Here is a 20,195-nt window from a genome sequence, read left to right as displayed (position 1 = left end):
GTGTTCGGGTCATCCCTAGTATCAATATTATTTCAATAACATGATATTAGACTGGATATTGTCTGTGGTTTGAAATATTGTACTATTGTGATATGGCATAAGTGTTCTATAAAAATATAAATATCGGATCGGGAAAAATCGGTATCGGCAGATCAAATGATCGGAATCGGATCGGGAGGAAAAAAACGTGATCGGGACATCCCTGATGGAAATAAAATCCATACCCTTCAATAACCCGGCAGGGAGACTCAAAAACGTGCTGTCTTTACTCTTTACCTTAAAAATGAGTGAGTAGCCCTTTAAATCTTAAATGACAGTCACTGTACCATAAAAAACAGAAAGACCTTAAAAATGAATTTGGAGGCAGACAAATAAAGTTCTGAGAGGAGTTTCAGGTTTTAACTTGAATTTTTAGTAGATATAAAGTCAATTTACAGAGGAAAATGTACTACATGGTTCAGATAATAGTATTTACATCATATAATTTAGTATTTAGTATTCAAAATGGTTCCAAAATGGATCCGAACTGAACCTAACTCTTCACAGTATGTTACTGGCTTATACTGCATCTGACGTCAGTTGTTGATAAAAGTTGGCTCAATAGATAGTTCATGTCCGCAATATCCCACGGTGGCGCTGGTTGTCGAGCGCTCATTGGACCAGCACATGGATGATGAGACTGGTATCGTGACATCTTCCTGGGTTCAGTCATTGAGGGCCATAGACCGGGAAAGCACAGAGGCTGGCGTTGCTATGGTAACCTGATAACTTTCCCTGCACTGTGAACTTTCGACAGAGAGAAACACTCCCTGACTCCCACTGAGCAGCTAGCTCTTTTCTCACTAGGCATCAAGGTCAAATACATGTAGTCTTGAATCAAAATAGACCTTTCCTTATGGTAAGTTTGTGGCTTCAGGCAGACAACATGGAAACTGAATAAGGAGTCAACAAGATATAAGATATTAAATCTGAACCTTGCGTCAGGAAATCCATAATATAAATATGATAAAATAATATAAAGGATAATATAGGACTGAGATGATTAGGCACGTGGATGGTGACATTAATGATGATAAAAGGAACAACACGGAGTAAACAGGCAGTAGGCTAAGAGTAAAATGATGATATGGGAGAATAAGGTGACAAAATAAGAATGACCACACGGTTTGGGCCAAAGTTCTATCTGTGTTGTGTTGACCAACAGAATATGATGGAGTGGCCAACTTGACATGACGTGTAAACAACATATCAGAATTTATCTAACAATCCCTAACTGTAAGTAACAAAAGTAGGAACTACTGATTATGCAAAATGTCCTGTTTCACATGGGTTTTCAAATGCATACAATGTATACAGTGAAATCTTTAGAAAATAGCAGATCTACAAGTACATGTCTATTTTTTTTTTCAAAAGAAATTCTTTCCACCAAATAATGAATGAATGAACAAAAATCAAACATAAATATGAATCCCAGAAAACAAAAAAAACATAACATAACAAAAACACAGACACAAAGGTAAACAGAAAAACAGCTTAGTACATGTCTATTTTTTAAACATTTTAATACGTGGTTAAATAGATTAAAGTTCAGTTCATGAGTAATTTATAAACCAAAAATCAGACCTTTATTCAGCCCTTAACAATACTGTCTGATTAGACCTGAACATTGAGCATGCTCTAGTGAAATCCGTTCCACATGGTTGTGTCTGTGTTTTACACAGCTGCTCCATATTCCTGCAAGCTATTATCATCATTGTAGATTTCAGCTGCACCTCGTTAGGCCAGTATCCACTGACAGGAGTCTGGAACCAGTGTTGTTTTTGTCGACTAAAACTAAGACGAAAAATGTTCGACGACTGATAAACTAAATGGAAACTAAATGAAAACTAAGCTATGATGACTAAAAGTAAGACTAAATGTATTGACAGCTAAAAACTAGACTAAAATGCTAGGAAGGTTGTAGATAGAGCTTGTAGATCTGCTATTTTCAGCAAGTGTAAAAGCAGTCATTACGACGGCATCAAGGCCCGCCAAAATACATTTGTCGACTAAATCAACTGTAGATTTAGTCGACTGAAATCTTATGACATTTAGTCGACTAAAACTAGACTAACACTAAAACATTCCAGGTGACTAAAATGTGACTAAAACTAAATTAAAACTATTCAAGAGACTAAAATCAAAATTTGCTGCCAAAAACAACACTGTCTGGAACACATGTAAACTACAATGCAGTCTACACGGTAAATCCTGTTCCAGTGTTCCCTCACTGTCACGGTCCGCTCCTCGGACCGTGAACTTTGACTGTCCCTTAGATTTTGGACTTTAATATGCATTTCTGTCATTTTGATGTATTTGCTCATGTATTCCTGACTGTTCTTTGGTTTTGGTTTTCTGTTACTGTTGTTGCCCTGGTTTTGTGTATCTTATTTTGTAGTATTGTTCCTAGTGTTTCCTGTCTTCCTAGTTACTGTTAGTTACCTTGTCTACGTACCTTGTAATTTGTCAGTGTTTCCACCTGTGTCCTTTTAGTCCCCCAGCCTATCCTAGTGTTGATTGTATTTTGGTTCCACCTGTGCCCTGTTATCCTCTGTATTTAAGTCCTGTGTTTGCATTGTGTTCTGGTTGGTTCGTACTGTTAAGAGTGAGTACGGATGAGGACCCAAATGCAGGCGACAGAAGGCAGAGCAATACACTTAGAAGGATTTATTAAATAAACTGAGGTTCTTCCATAAACGGGGCAAAGAAGGCAGGAAACATCACAGAAAACATACAGGACCTCACACAACAGGGAACTACGAACCAACAAGAACACAATGCAAACACAGGACTTAAATACACACAGGATAACAGGGCACAGGTGGAACCAAAATACAATCAACACTAGGATAGGCTGGGGGACTAAAAGGACACAGGTGGAAACACTGACAAATACAAGGTAGGTTAGACAAGGTAACTAACAGTAACTAGGAAGACAGGAAACACTAGGAACAATACTACAAAATAAGATACACAAAAAAACTAAGGCAACAACAGAGTAACAGAAAACCAAAACCAAAGAGAACAGCAAATACATAAAAATGACAAATACATATTAAAGTCCAAAATCAAAATAAGGAAAGTCAAAGTTCACGGTCCGAGGAGCGGACCGTGACACTCACTCGGAGGATCTGAGCATTCTACACTGCTGGTTAGTTTTTTGAAGGAGGATTTACAAAAGTTGATTTAAAAACCTGAATACCAAGACTAGGGGGATGTTTGTGTTTGCTTGTCAGTAATTGCTCGTCTCTATATTTGTCTTGCTGTGCTAACCATGGCTTTTATATTATCCTCTTTGTCTCTATCACGGGGCAGGCAGGCAGGCAGGTGGTGAACGCCAAATGAATTCCCCTGCCTTTAAATCAAAGTCTGACCACACAGTTGCTGTGTGGTCAGCAACTGTGTTGTATTAGCAGCCTGCTCGTCTTCATGCCTGCTGTTTGTTTGTGTCCGTGATAGACAATACACAGCACAAATATTTACCATTGGGGGGAAATTACATCTGCAATATTGTCATGGTGAGTGTAGGGTCACCCATGCTAAACTCTCTGGAAATTAATATTAGAGGCTTATGGCTATAGCCTTCTCTTGTCTGTATCTTTCATGTGTTTTTACACAAATGCTGTTTCTGTTTGGTCCATGGGTTTCAGATGGCCCATCCGTCTGGCAGATAGGCAGCCCTCCAATGCCACCTTCCATGTCAAAACAGCTGCTGTATCAAAATGAATGCAGAAGCGTTCAGTTGGCGCGAGTTCAAAAATATCCCTTAACATCTTTGCCAAACTAGAGTTTGCTGTTCTCGTTCACTTGGCAGGGTGACAGAAGGACTGTCCAATACTACTTGTTCTAAATTAGTGTGCAAATCTTCATATTTGGAATTGGAATTATTTCATGCACTGTAATGCTTAATTTAGGATTAGGAGGAACAATAGCAGATCTATAAGCTCGCAACACGTCAAACCCATGCGTTGTGAGCTTATAGAGCTGCTATGTCTGGTATGCGACACAATTGTACAATTGAGTATAAATTGGGGCTTAAGTTGAAAGTTAGTCTGTCTCTGAGTCCATGTATGTAGTTTGGCCAAGGGATCAGAATGCAGGGTCAGTACTATTAGGGCTATATTAGGGATGTCCCGATACACTTTTTTCGATCCGATTCCAACAATTTCTGTGTTAGCCGATACCGATACCGAATACCGATACCAGTGCTTTTTAAAAAAAGTGTAAAGTACATGTTTGCATTATCACGTAGAATAACGTGAAGTTTAGCCCTGGCAAAGAACCTCCACACCAGGACAAAATGTAAAGCCTTATAAAACCCACAATGAAAAAAAAAATACAAATCTATATCACTTGATAAAAAAACTAAAAAACTAAACTAAACTGTAAAAAAAAAGAAAGGGAAATATTTTTGTACACACCAATGAGTAGGAAATCACCTTTTTTTATTACAGTTCGAACGTTTGGTGGAATTTCCTTACTCAAAAGTGACGCCTTTATAAATAAATGAAATATATAAGCAAGCGTCCAAACCTTTTCAATCATCATTCCAATGTAAGGAGCGAACCTTCAGGATTTGTTTTGGAACAGTCCTAATAGCTGCCCAAACTATTTAACATCAACCCTCCCTGTCCTGTCTGCTTCTAGGGCAAGCCTGTGGGGACACCGGACCCGGGCGCTTTCTTCCGGGTTATGTCGGAACACGGAGCATCCTCCATGTTTACTGCTCCCACCGCCCTCCGGGCCATCCGCCAGCAAGATCCTGACGCTGCCATTGGTGGAAAATACCCTCTCACCAGGTAGACACTAACACATGCTAACTAACACATGCCACAGCATGAAATACATGGACAGGATAAGAGTATAATAAGCATATGCTTTATTTATATACTTTATTACATCATTTAGTTTGGGCTGCTATATTTCCACACTCACTCCAGAGAGCCACTACATTTCCACACTCACTCCAGAGAGCCACTACATTTCCACACTCACTCTAGAGGCCCACTACATTTCCACACTCACTCCAGAGAGCCACTACATTTCCACACTCACTCTAGAGGGCCACTATATTTCCACACTCACTCCAGAGGGCCACTACATTTCCACACTCATTCCAGAGGGCCACTACATTTCCACACTCACTCCAGAGAGCCACTACATTTCCACACTCACTCTAGAGGGCCACTACATTTCCACACTCACTCCAGAGGGCCACTATTTCCACACTCACTCCAGAGGACTGCTATATTTCCATACTCACTCCAGAGGGTCGCTATATTTCCACACTCACTCCAGAGGGCCACTATTTCCACACTCACTCCAGAGGGCTGCTATATTTCCACACTCACTCCAGAGGGTCGCTATATTTCCACACTCACTACAGAGGGCTGCTATATTTCCACACTCACTCCAGAGGGTTGCTATATTTCCACACTCACTACAGAGGGCTGCTATATTTCCACACTCACTCCAGAGGGCTGCTATATTTCCACACTCACTCCAGAGGGCCGCTATATTTCCACACTCACTACAGAGGGCTGCTATATTTCCACACTCACTCCAGAGGGCTGCTATATTTCCACACTCACTCCAGAGGGCTGCTATATTTCCACACTCACTCCAGAGGGCTGCTATATTTCCACACTCACTCCAGAGGGCTGCTATATTTCCACACTCACTCCAGAGGGCTGCTATATTTCCACACTCACTCCAGAGGGCTGCTATATTTCCACACTCACTCCAGAGGGCCGCTATATTTCCACACTCACTCCAGAGGGCCACATTGCATAATACGGTCGGGCAGAAAGCTCTTGATCTCCATTCTCCGTATTTTAACTTTTCTCTAATGCCTTACTTCGTCATTCTATGTCACACAAAAGTAGCAAAAATAGCCGATCTACAAGCTGAAAACGCAACACGTTTTGAGCTGCAGTCGAAATCCAGCTTAGACATCTAGCTAGACATAGGTGAATGCTGTTATCCTTTGCATAGCAGTAGGTATATTAGAATCTAAAATTCCAAAAGGTAAGAGGATCTATTTGCAGACGGAAAGCCTCTTGATGATATTCAAATATTTTAGCCCAGTAATTAATTTAGCTTGGGGCACAACCACAGCATTTTCACAAGGTCTGCAGGGGGTTGCGGACATCGATTACATTTTTCACTTATGTTTGAGTAACATTTTGCTCACCTAGCAATTCATGCCATACATACAGAGGAGTGAACAGAGTTTACAAGAAAGAAAAGAAAGTGATGCTGTAGTGCTGTAGTGGAAAATCAGTGAGTTCTTTTTGTGTTCAGTTGTGAGCAAATGCCCTTAAGCACACAATCATAAAGCAATTGAGAGTGTAGCCTCGGTCCCAGGCTTACTTATCTGCGAAAAGAAAGGGTGTTTGTTGAGAGTGTGGCTGACCTGACCTTGGTGAATTATATACGAATGCATTGTGTGTTGAAAGTCACAGTCTTTGGTTCACTGGGGAATCACTGCTAAATTCCTGGAAGGTTTCTTTTTTATCGTCCTTTATTTTAGTCATAAGCTAGCGTGCTGTGCTGTGTGGTTCTTTATTTTAGTCATAAAGCTAGCGTGCTGTGCTGTGTAGGCATGTAACGATTCACTCAACTCACGATACGATTCGTATCACGATAGGTTCACGTCACGATACGATTTTTCACGATATTAAAATATATATATATTTTAAAGAAAAATTACAGTTTTTTTTTATTTTATATAATTTATCTTCCCCCCTGAGATTTTTTATTTAACTACATTGCAAAAGAAGTAGCATTACTTTTGACAGTGCAGAAACATAATTGCCTTCCTTGATGAGCATCAACGACCATCATCACCTGGGCACAGTCACAGACACACACAGCTCCCCTCTACAGTGCTCTACTACTGAAAGTGACTATAATTTCTCTCCAAAAGCACTTGAATATGATGGAATATGACTAAAGCTCACATTTCACATCACACACTAGCCCCCCCCTAAAAAAAAGAAAAAAAAAGGTGTTTTTTTTTTTAAATCGATTTTTTTATTTCAATGAATCGATTCATATCGTCGGGATTAATATTTATATATATCGATATATCGTTACATGCCTAGTGCTATGTGGTTCTTTTTTTCTTCATTGCATCTTTCCCCGCTGGAATAGACACAGGGCCATGACAGATGACTGCAGTTCTCTGTAGGAAATAATGTCACCATGTCACAGGCAGCGTTGAAATGGTGGCAATGACATAATGCTTTCATTTGTGAACTGGACAGTTGAATATCTGGTTGATCTTTTTACAGAGATGACTTCTGACCAGTTCTACAAAAGGCAAAATGTTAATTGCTCTACAATTGTACAAAAGTGCAAAAATAGGCTTGGTGGAACGACATTCATCTATCTGGTGCACACTGCACAGTAATGATGGGTTTCAATTAATGTGTGTTGAATGTTTGCCTTTTTCAACACCCAATGCAAAGCATTTGGGCAGAGTGTTTAGTGAGAAAGCTCTGACTGAATTTGTTTTATAGGTCTGTATATATATAATACATACATGGGCATTTCAGTTAGGCTAGCTATACATTGTATGCTAGCCCAATGATAACTTGGTTTGTCCTACAGACCACAAACTGGACTGTTTTCTTGTGCTGAGATATCCCACTGGATCAAGACTATCAACAGAGAATGCCTTCTTAGACAGTGACTTAGAGTAACATTATTAATCTAGTCATTCTATTGACATTTAGGGGGGCGGGGAAACTCTTTTTTTCGGTAATTTGTCTGGAAAATAATTGTGTTTAAAATTGTATCGTGAACCTCATAATATGAGGTTCACGATACAATTTTAAACACAATTATTTTCCAGACAAATTACTCAACTCACAATACGATACGTATCACGATATTATCGTGATACGTATCGTATTGTGAGTTGAGTGTATCGTTACATGCCTACTGATTACATAACCAACACTCTATGCCAGAATGGCTTGGCTCAACTGAATATTTGTATCTAGTCAGCCACGTACCCTACCGAGTATGTATTTGCTATTGTGAGACATTTGCCATCCATAGCATCACTTGTAGCTTTAACCCATTTTGGGCGGGAACCCCTTTTGGTGTTTCAAGCATTATGTTATACTTTAGATATTGAAAAATAGCAGATCTACAGATACAACGCAGAACAACGTATTTTCAGATGGGGGTCGGCGGCCAAATACAGATAATTCTGGGGGTCCTTGACATGAAATAGGTTGAGAACCACTGACATGGAAACATTTTCAGGTTTTTCAGAAAACTGTCAGGATTTAGAAGACATTTGTAGAATATGCTTGCGGAATATTACAAGTCTTCCTGAATGTGAGACCTACATTGAGAACTGCTGTGGAGCCAATGACGGTGTGTTCTCTCACTCTGAAACACAACGCAACGGGCAGTAGACTACAAAGCCAGGAGCAACATTTGATCCTTCGCCGTATGTCAGAGTCACTTGCTGAGTGAAAATAGCAGATCTACAATCCATTTGGCTATTTTTGGTGCACCTCACTATTATCACGAGTATGATAAATTAAGCCTAACGCAAAACTCAAGTTCCCATTGTGGTGAGGTTTCTCGAAGAGAAAGGTACTTTCAGCAAAGATGACAGCCCAGTCTGCATCTTCACTTACTACTAATTACTATTACTGTTACTATTCAGCGCAAAGAACATGTACAACATTGGTTCTGGGTCTGTCATGGCAAGTGCGACATTTGGTTTCAGGCAGCTTATTATATACAGTACTCTCATTCTATCCAGGTAGACAGAAACAAGTCTATTCTTACCTACCAATCACACTCAAGTTGATATTCCTAGTAGGTCTACTCTCCTAGCTTCCCATCTTTAATCAGAAACCTTTAGTGACCAGTACAGAAGTGTCCAGTCACTGGTCAGTGTGACACTTTTCCAGATGTCATAGTGTCATCATGTTTCATCATTCTTAATATAGCAGTTCAAGCAGACAGTATGAAGCAATCTCCTAGTCTACTCTATCTGACAAATACACATACGTCTGAGTCTTTACATACACACTCTACTTGCCAGCCCATAGAGCCCCAATGTGAACCCGGACATGTTGAGTACACCAAGGTTTTATGTTAGAAATGTTGAGTATGGGTCCCCAGCATGTAGAAACTGCCGAATGCTACAGTAACTTGCATATGTTGAGCAATTTTCACAATTGGCATAATATGTGACCATACTCTGTACTCTTGTACTCCACTCTTTTCCTCTACAGTCTACACCAAAAATAACCGAAAAAGTCTTTTCACCAAAAATAACCGATCTACAAGCTTACGATGCACTACAAGCTTGTAGATCAATTCGTTTTGGTGACAGTTCCCCACAGAATAGGGATAAATGGTAAATGGTGCATTTATATAGTGCCTTTATCCAAGGCGCTTTACATAGATTGTGCGTGCGTGTGTGAATTCACCCATTCACACACACATTCATACACCGATGGCGGCGGAAACCATGCAAGGCACCAACCAGCACATCGGTTCGAACTGGCCGGTTACCACCCAGCCACTCTACCCCTGAACCACCGCCACTGCTAGGGTTCATTTGGTTAACATGAGGATAATCAGTTCATTATGCCGATTATAAGTTAGTAGCCTACTTTACTGATATAAGTACTGATATTATACTGTACAATAACCACTGGGCATACAGTATTGTGCCACATGACTAGAATCTTTAGTGAGAATTCAGCTGAAAAGTATGGACACTTTATTTTGTGTGTATTACTATGATTGATGCCCAGGCCCTTAAGTTGGCCATCAGCCAAACCATTACCCCCTGAGCACCATTTCTCAGGCTACACAAGGTCATTTCAGGAATATGATTAAAAGGGGCACGGTGGGCCTGGGCACCTTGGCTGGTAATCCAGTCTGGCAGTGTGCCGCGGGTTCGACTCCCGATCCCGACGGCCTTTACTGCATGTCACCCCCCCATCTCTCTCCCCATTTCCTGTCAGCCTACTGTCTATCCCTCCATAAAAAATATAAAATAAAGGCGAAAGCCACAAAAAAAAAAGGGGCACGGTGGCACAGTCGGTAATGCTGTCGCCTCACAGCTAGAAGGTCCTGGGTTCGATTCCCGCTGGGGACACTGTGGGCGCTGGGGGCGTGTTTCCTCCTCCGTGTCATCAGTGCCCATACCCGAGGCGGGGTTGGCGAAAGGGCCTTTCTGTGTGGAGTTTGCATGTTCTCCCCGTGTCCCCTAGGGTAGGTACCCTCACAAAAACATGCAGTAATCCTGGTCTCTAAAACTACCTCCCCCTGGCCAGCCGGGCGCCTGATGGGGGGGAAAGGAACTGGTCGGAATAACGTGTTCCTTCCACGCGCTAAGTCTGGCCAGGGAAATTCCCCCCTGTCAGGTGAAAAGAAGCAGCTTGGACTCCTCATGCATAGAAGGAGGCATGAGGTCAGTCCGCTGCCCCCCCAGGTTGGCAGAGGAAGTGTAGCGCCCAGGATTACATTAGATAATTGGCACTGGGTGAAAAAACTGGGTTGCAAAATCGTGGGATAAAAATTATATATATAAAAAAAATCACACCCGTGTGAACTGAGTGGTGTAAGGTATTATATAGCCTGATCAGCTGTGGTCTGATCAGGCTATAATGTCTGACGTAATGAAATAATGTCTGACGTAATGAAATCACACCCGTGTGAACTGGGTGACCATAGCAACCATGCTCATTTTTTTAGCACAGACTAACAAAGCCAGTTGTAGGAGTGGTTTACACCACTCAAAAAGAAAAAAAAGGAATATGATTAAAACAAACCAGTATTTCCACTGAGCCCCTTGGAAAATACGTTGCCAGGAAGAAACTGATTGCGCTGAATAACACAGTGGTAGGAAGGCAGTGTTTTTGCCGGTGCACTACTAGGTAATTTGCTAGGACTCTAGGGCATTTAGCCAAGTCACAACCTGGCAGCTTGGATGGTGATGCATTGTTAGTCAAGAGGCTGAGTTTGGCTTTGACTCATTAACTAAGTAAGTAAGCCTTGCCGAGCCCTAAGGCCCATAGGGCAGGAGCCAATCGCCTGTTTCCTTAGCCCTAAGGCCTATAGGGCAGGAGCGAATCGCCTGTTTCCTTAGCATGAGGCAGCTTTATGTACAAGTACTGTACACCCCCTGGACATGATGTACAAGTACTGTACACCCCCTGGACATGATGTACAAGTACTGTACACCCCCTGGACTTGACGCTAGTATGTCGCAGGGACTTACGCCAATCCAACCCTTGAGGCTGAGTGCAGGGATGCATTGGGTCCCATTTTTAAGTGGTGCAACCACTTCATTAAGGAGCTTTGTGTGTCTCTGGCTGCCTGGCTGCCTGGCTGGGTCTGTCCCTGGCTGGCGGGCTGTGTCCGAGCACGAAAATATCATTTGGTTGGTTTTCAAAACCAAGTGTCACTGTTGTGCAGCCTAACACACACATACATATTAACTGTATATATGATGATTTCAGGTCTATCAGTACAGTACAGTACTGTACCCCCGGGGAACCCCACACAGTAACTCTCTTATTTCTCGATTGTTTCGGACTTGGGGCGGCTCGTTGGTACCGGGCCGGAACCCTGGGCGCGTTCCTGCGGGTCTGGAAGTTAGGTGGTAGGGTGGCTGGATGGTAACCGCAAGGTTGCCATTTCGAACACGGCCTCCCCCAGAGTTAGTGTCGAAGTGTCTTTGAGCAAGACACTGAACCACTAATTGCCTTGCATGGTTTCCGCCGCCATCGGTGTATGAATGTGTGTGTGAATGGGTGATTGTAATGCACAATCTATGCAAAGCGCCTTGGATAAAGGCACTATATAAATGTACTGTATGGGTGTGGCTAATTGGAAGTAACCATATGTAATGGGTAAATAATACGATTTATATTCACATTTAAAATCCACACACTCTTTCTATACAGTATAACCATGGGCAATGTAAGCAGCACTTTTTAAACACAATCCAAAGCTATACATCAAAGTCAGACTAGTGCCAGTATGTCAGGCTGTGATGAATGACTGCTTCCTAGTGCATGAATGAAGTGTTTGGCATTGTGTATTCGCAGTGTAGCCTGAAGCGTTGCCACCAAATAATATTATTACAGTGATCCCTTCTAGTTTAAATGAGCTTCAGATTGTAGTGATCCCATCTACTGTATTTTCAATAAGAGATTATGGTCTGAAAGTATCAATATGTGTTCTTCTACTAATCAATGCAATGTAGTTGCACAATACTGAAGTCTCATGACCAAATAGTACTCGCATAACATGAGGGCAAAGAGAGAATGGAAAAGTACTTGTATTGCTTTATGCGACAGATGACTACTCAGATTGCTCAGATGTTGTTACTGTAAGTCTTAAGTGGTCTTGCTTATGGACAACAGATTTTCAAGTTTACCGGAAACACATACGTGCGTATGCCCCCCCTCCCTCCCTCCCTCCCCATACAAACATGTTTCTCTATTACTATGTCATACATCGACAAGGTTCCATTATTTTCCACTTAAAGGCCAGTCTATTCAGTCTATCCATCCACCCTCCGCCTGTGCCAGCATATCATTTACATCACCATTTTCAATAAAGTAAACAAATGGTCCCCTGACCTTTGCTTAGGGACACTTAAACACGTTGTCTGGGCTAGCTGAGGGACGAACCGCCGGCACTCAGCTAAGGTAGAGGGCCGCTGTAGTTAAAGCAAAGTTGTAGTATTTTGGGTTATTTAGCAGTAATTGGATCAAGGAGCGTAAATAACTGAAACTATTTAGGATTAATTCAGTGTAATGCACCAGAATCACATGAGACAAATTGTAACCTATTCTATTGTGCAGACATACACTGGCAAATTGGCAATCAAAATAATTCTGATTCTGGATACAGCAGTAAAACTTGAGTAATAGTAGGACATTTGCAGGACAGGACATTTGCACGACGGAGCAGTATTTCAAAGCAGTGTTTTGGAATTGTTGTGATTATTCTGTTCAATTTAACTCCATGAGCACTTAGATTTAGAACACCCTGGATGTTGGTCAGTCATTATAATGCTTAGAGAATATATTAACGGCCTAAGTAAGACGTGTTTAGGAAGCAGACCATGACTGAGGCTCCAGAGAATAACGTTCACCCTCCTCTTCTTCACATCACACACTAAATTACAGTAGTTGCTGCAGTAAGAGATTTACAATGCCAGCACGTTTTTACGGTAGTAATCACTAGCCAGAAGCTCTCTATGGACATTCGTTCTAAATCACTAAGTGATTTGATATGTTCGAGACTCTGGAATGTACTTTTTACTGTGGTGGTACGAGCACTACGAGCATGAATGGAATGCGCCTCTAGTGAATATATTCAGTATATTTATACACCCCAAGTTCATTTTAGGCATTTGGCTGGCACTAGCCTCAGTACCCAGGCTTTTATTTTCGTTTGTATCGGCTCAATAAATGAAAGCCTGGGGGAATGAGATACATTTCCTGGTCTAGGAGTGGGAGTGAACTACAGTGCAGAGGGCCTTTGTAGTAATGACTACAAAGGCTGGAATCATTGCTCACTGACAACAACAAAAAAGGTGCTTTACATGAAAAGAAAATTGTATCCAAAACACATCAATGAGGTACTAATGATATACACTAGGCATCACAATTTAGTATTTACACAACATACCCACTATAGTCGTCTTTTAGACGTCCATCTAAAAGCGGCCTATAACTGGTCTAAAAGGGAACGTTTTTTAGCAGTCTAGGCTTAGCTTAGATGTTGATTAGTTGTTTTTTAAATGTCTATAGACTGTCTATATTTTAGCCTATTTTAAACATCTATATATAGACTGTCTATATATAGCGGTCTAATCTAAGCCCAGACCGCTAAAAATCTTTCATTTCATTTTCAGTTGTAACCCATTTTTAGACAGCCATTTAATCATATTTTAGACATCTAATGGCCTACAAAATGCTCAGTGCTTAGTATGGTTCAATAAAGGAATACAATAACTACACACTGTTATTGTTGCTCCCAAAGTGAATTATATTAGTGCAATGTTTCGACCTGTGTGGTCTGCCTCATGGCTCATGTACATGTACCTGTGTGGTCTGCCTCATGTACATGTACCTGTGTGTGTGTGTGGTCCGCCTCATGTACATGTACCTGTGTGTGTGTGTGGTCCGCCTCATGTACATGTACCTGTGTGTGTGTGTGTGGTCCGCCTCATGTACATGTACCTGTGTGTGTGTGTGGTCCGCCTCATGTACATGTACCTGTGTGTGTGTGTGGTCCGCCTCATGTACATGTACCTGTGTGGGTGAATGTATCCGAGGGCATGGTCTTCATGGTCGAAACATCATAGTGTTGTCGATTAAATAATCTTCCAAAGATGAAGGAATGACAGTTATTCAGGGTGAAGTATTGAGAATTTATTAAGAAGATTCAGCAGAGAAACAATATACAGAGAGTGAGGAACATGCCTCCTTGCCTGTTCCAGCAGCCCCTCCGGGCGCAAGCCTCCCCAACCCCATTCTCAGAGAGTCCTTATAGTCTTGTCTTAACAGAGATGGTATACTGAATGTCCATATACGGATCTGCGCTAAACATAAGGGCGACACAAAATAAGTATACCTTTGCTGACAGCGTGGAGGAGTCAAGTCAGCTGTTAGATTGACAGCTGCATGAATTAGACTTAATGGAAGGAAGATTAAATACACAATAATGCATATATTTGGCACTGTAGTTGGCATTCTAAAATTCCCATTACAATAGTAACTTTCTTTTAATTAACCTTTATTCATACAAGGTAATCCCATTGAGACCTGAGGAGTATGTTACACTTAACTCCCATGTGGTGTTGCACCACAAATAGCCACTTCACAGTGCATTGGAAATTCACTTTAAAAGAATGCTGTGTGGATATTGTATTATTTTCTTAATTAACCTGGAAGTCAAATATCTGACAAATAACAATGATTTAGTGATGTTTTGATAAAATGGTCTTGCATACGTTACGCATTCTGCATCCACACTACAGGGGTGTCATGTTCACTCGAAAATTGAATAATTATTATAATTTTATTCAATATTATAATATTATACTAATGTACTACTTGTCAGTGGGGAGTCTTGGCTGATGAATGAATATCAACATCCTAATACATCCTTGCATAGCCTGACAATTAGAGATCTCCACCTACTGATGCTTACAGTATGGTCACTTCTAAATTCAATAATTTTGGGAGAAAATAAATAAATAACTGCATTGCAGAACCAATGTGCAAAGAAAACTGATGAGAAATGAGGGGCGATCATTCATATTGGGATGGTGTCAAGATTGGTTTTCAAAGCAATTGGCGTAGGTTTGTTAGCACAGGGGTTTCTCCACGGTTCTAGCCCTCCACGGTTCTAGCCTATTCATTCAATTTTATTTCCCCGGACTTATCGGTAGGCAGAAATCTCTGATCAGCTGGTTACGCAAGACTATTGAAGTTTAGATATATGCAGATCTGGCGAAATTATGTACCGTAACTATTGCTTTTTTATATTGCAATATACTATACGCGATCAAACTATATACTAGTATAATCTTCAGAGTCAAATTAGGAGTTAAGAGGATTTTACGCTGTCCTGAATTGTATAGTTAAACATTTCCATGTGAGTTTTATTACACTGCTCTTGAGTCCATTACTTGCAGTATCTCAAGCTTATCTTTAGTGGTACAGTATGTCAATATGTTACTTACACCTACTGAAACGGTAAAGGGCTTGATACACTTTGTTGCACGTGGTGTGTTGCGTATGGGAACCGTGATGTTCCCAGTTTCCAGTTCGATCCCGAGTGTCACTGAACCCCTAATTGCTCCCGATGTGCAGGTTCGTACCTTGCATGGTTTCCTCTGCCATCGGTGTGTGAATGGGTGAATGTAACAATCTACAGTATGTAGAGCGCTATATAAATGCACCATTTACCATTTACAAGCTGATTGATGCGCGATGCATTTCTGAGCTTGTAGACTGACTGTTTTCAGTGTGCGAATCTCCGGTCACTGACCTCCATCTGTGACCTCACCTTGGCTTACAGGTTGCGGAGTCTCTTCCTGGCGGGGGAGCGCTGCGACGTGGAGACCCTTGACTGGGCCAAGAGAACCTTTGGGGTTCCCGTACTGGACCACTGGTGGCAAACTGGTAAGACCCCCATACTGAACCACTGCTGTGCTGCATAAACAGACATGACATATTCTTTGAGACACGCATATGGGTATTTCGGAGCGTGTCCGAATCCGCCATTCCTTCATGGGGACAGCGTAAACCTAACCCTAACCTCAGTAAAACTATACCTAACCCTAACCTCAGTAAAACTATAATATGGGGGCATCACCATTTACTCAAACCCAACTGAGGGGGCGACTGTGGCTCAGGACGTAGAGCAGGTCGTCCAATGACGGCGGTTCGAATCCCGCCTCCTCCTGTCCACATGTCGAAGTGTCCTTGGGCAAGACACTGAACCCCACCTTGCCTCCAGTGGTTGCCAGTTGCCACCATTGGTGTGTGAATGTGGGAAGTGAGGACGCTGGCGTTGACTGTTCGCCGCTTCACCTCCCAATGTATGAATGAATAAACCATTGTAAAGCGCTTTGAGTAGGCACGTAGTGCATAGAAAAGCGCTATAAAAATGCAATTATTACTCAAACCCGCTGAAGATTACATGCTAGCTAGTGCAAGTGATTGCACCAACCACTGATGCAGTGACATTTTTAAACAGGACTGCCTAATATTCTAAACATTACACGATTCTGCCAATAATCATATTCCTTAAGACACACATCCGAGTTTTTCACGGGGTCAAACAAAGAATCACGTGACGTTGATCCCCTTCCCCTATTCGAACGTACTAGGACGTATGTGTAGGCAGAAGAATAACACCGTTATTCATATGTAATCCGGCAACAGATGAGATTGCTACATCGTTTTATTTAATGCGATCGTGCAATCTCTCAGGGGGCAATCAGGATGGAGTAAAAGCTTAAGAATTAAATTATGACCACCCTTGGAGATTAAAATGTTATTCCTCCCGGCCCTGACTGCCTTTTCAGCATCCATCCAGTGTATGATTTTTAAATTTAACTCAATCTTTAACCCATTTTGGGCGGGAACCCCTTTTGGTGTTTTAAACATTGTAATTTAGCTATTGAAAAATAGCAGATCTACAAGCTCATAGCGCGCCACCGAGTGGCGCGCTACGAGCTTGTAGGTCTGCTATTTTTGAAAAATCGTGAAAATATTTATTTCAGAAAACTGGAGGATTTAGAAGATTTTTTTTTAATTTCGAGGTCAGGCCTAAATGGGTTAAGGTCCGGTCTCTGTGTGAGAGGACTGTTAATGTGGTCTTATATTTTATTAGCACATTGACATTAACTTGGCCTTGTGAAAAGGCATAACTCCATACAGTCATTAGTCCCTGAGAGCCCGCTGTCACCATGCAGCATAGTTTATCACACTTGGTTCCTCTGATTAATATTTCATGCATACTTGGTATGGCACACCAGGGAGCCTGGCCCTCTGGTACAGTACGTATTATCGCATTCCCTTTCCTTCAAATTTCATGTTATAGTATCGAGTAACATTTTGATTTAGCTGTAGCTGATGGGAGGGGTGCCTTAGCAGGGGGAAAATGTCCCTTTTCCTATGATTTTGGAAAGTTTAGTCCATGTCTTTCCTTAGATTTTTGTCACAGCCAATGTTTTTCCCCTATGATTTTAGGCAGTTCACTACATGTTTTACAACTAGCGAGAATCCATCCAGAGAAGTTGGTAGTACTAAGCTGTGATGTAAAGAGTATTTTACTGTCCTTCTTTACACACAAATGAGTGTCAGTTTACAACAGTCCTAACAGCCATCATCCAAAGTGCAGTTCTTCCTACAAAATCAGCATGCTTAGCATTTCTGCATTGTCACTGTCAGTCTGGGTTATTATAGCAGGGCTTTCAAAGACTGAGACTGAGCCGGTAGAGCAGCCGGATGGGAACTGCAAGGTTCCCAGTTCCATCCCAGGCCTCCACCAGAGTTGGTGTCGTAAGTGTCCTTGAGCAAGACTCTGACTCTGAATTGACACCCTTTGCTCCCGATGTGAAGGTTGGTGCCGTGCATGGTTTCCTCCACCATCTGTGAATGAATGGGTGAATGTAATGCACAATCTGTGTAAAGTGCTTTCGGATAAAAGCACTATATTAATGCAGGTAACCAAGAGATGCCTGAATGTGACATATGGAGAGAATAGGGTAGAAAGAGTAGGACGCCTCACTACCACTCATTGCCGTGTAAACACAGCACATTCCACAACAGTTTATTGTTTTCATTGGTTTGCTACCTTTAGTTATGCGTTGCCTGACTTATCTCTACTTCATTTTGGCACTGTGTGCCAGTGTGGTGAGGATGGCCTGAACAAACTGTCAAGTTTTTAATTTAGTTGGGGAAAAATCCAGATAACAGTAATATTTCACAACCCAGGACCGCAATAGAAAACTAGCCACTGGAGGGTTATCATTTTTTTTGTATGCATTTCACTTCCTTTATAGGACCTAGTTCTGTAGTGAACAAATGGGAATGGAATCAGTATAAATTATCTTATTATTAGCTTCGGGGCAACACCAGGCTAGTTGATGATGGGATACAGTAGTATATTGGAATCATGCCCCTGTTGTTTCTTACTTGTTAATGAATCAAATCTTACTAGTACACTGGTTCCCAACATTTTATCCTGCATGGGAGTTCATGGAGGCATAAAAGGTTTCTTTGATCTCGAGGTCTGTATCCAGCGTTGGGATATAGGTGCTCATAATGGTGGCATGGCTTTATCTAGACACTCTGTTGTCGATTAAATAATCTTCCAAAGATGAAGGAATGACAAAGTTCTTCAGGGTGAAGTATTGAGAATTTATTAAGAAGATTCAGCAGAGAAACAATATACAGAGAGTAAGGAACAGGCCTGTTCCAGCAGCCCCTCTGGACGCAAGCCCCCTCCACCTCATTCTCAGACAGTCCTTATAGTCTTGTCTTAACAGAGATGCAAATACTGACTGTCCATATACGGATCTGCGCTAAACATAAGGCCGACACAAGTAAGTATACCTTTGCTGACAGCGTGGAGGGGTCAAGTCAGCTGTTAGATTGACAGCTGCATGAATTAGACTGAGCACATTGGTGAGCAAAGAGACTTAATGGAAGGAAGATAAATACACAATAATGCATATATTTGGCACTGTAGTTGGCATTCTAAAATTCCCATTACACTTCCAAATAAGGCTGTATCCTTCTCCTACCTCTGTGATTGAGTCGTCCCCATGTAAGCGGATCAGAGCCGTGATATCAATGCCGTATCTGTTCAGTTCATGTGGAACCATTGCTGTTCTTCACTGTGGGCGACTCACTGGAGAGATCACGCACATCCAGATGGATGTGATCAGATTATGTGCCGTCATATAGAGAAATGTAGGCTTTTTGAGCCTTTACTTTGATAACTACAGGTGTAGAGAGACAGACAACACAGAGAGAGAGAGTAGTCGTGACATGCAGCAAGCAAATGGCCTGGAATCGTACCGGGGACTTGCTCTCAGGCATTAGGGCCCATGTGCTATGTGCCCTAACCACCTGGCGTTCACGTTGCCCCACAGCATTGTTTCTCAAGCTGCAAAAACTCCCAACACACCAGATTGTGAGCTTGCAGATCTACTATATTTGCGCGTGTGCAAGACTGCAAATAAGCAAAAATCCATCTTCTGAATGACTCTTGAATAGATAAGACTCTACCAGGCTTTTTTCCAGACAACAAGCCATGGTGCTCTCTCTCCTGCTCTCTCACTAGCTCTGTCTGTCTCACTCTCGGCTCCATTACTGTCCTCTCCACCAGCACACTGTGATCAATGTGCCAACAACAGCGCCAACAGCACATTGTGCACGTCTCATAGTTCTGTAATATCCAGGGAGCGCTGATGGGCCGATCGATGTGGGACAAGCAGACATGTCCGTGTAAAATACGGAATCAATACATCTGTTGAAAAGTCATCGACCTTCAGGATGACCACCTGTGACCACCGTTGATCGGGATGTGAAGAGCAAATTATTGCATTCATTGCTTCCATAGATACT

The 20,195-nt window shown here is 41.8% G+C and overlaps 1 protein-coding gene across 3 annotated transcripts in view; it reads left to right on the top strand.

The window, feature by feature from the left end:
- acss3 (acyl-CoA synthetase short chain family member 3) overlaps positions 1-20,195 on the top strand; it is a 60,735-nt gene that overhangs the window by 13,353 nt on the left and 27,187 nt on the right. For all 3 annotated transcript variants that reach the window (XM_079494709.1, XM_079494707.1, XM_079494708.1), the window contains 2 exons: positions 4,687-4,838; positions 16,132-16,235. In XM_079494709.1, coding sequence (XP_079350835.1) covers positions 4,687-4,838; positions 16,132-16,235 — 256 coding nt within the window. The remainder of the gene's footprint in view (positions 1-4,686; positions 4,839-16,131; positions 16,236-20,195) is intronic.

The sequence above is a fragment of the Electrona antarctica genome (genome assembly GCF_951216825.1).
Source record: "Electrona antarctica genome assembly, chromosome: 23".
Taxonomy (NCBI): domain Eukaryota; kingdom Metazoa; phylum Chordata; class Actinopteri; order Myctophiformes; family Myctophidae; genus Electrona; species Electrona antarctica.
Note: the sequence above shows the minus strand (reverse complement) of the source record. Positions and strands in the feature narration are given on the sequence as shown.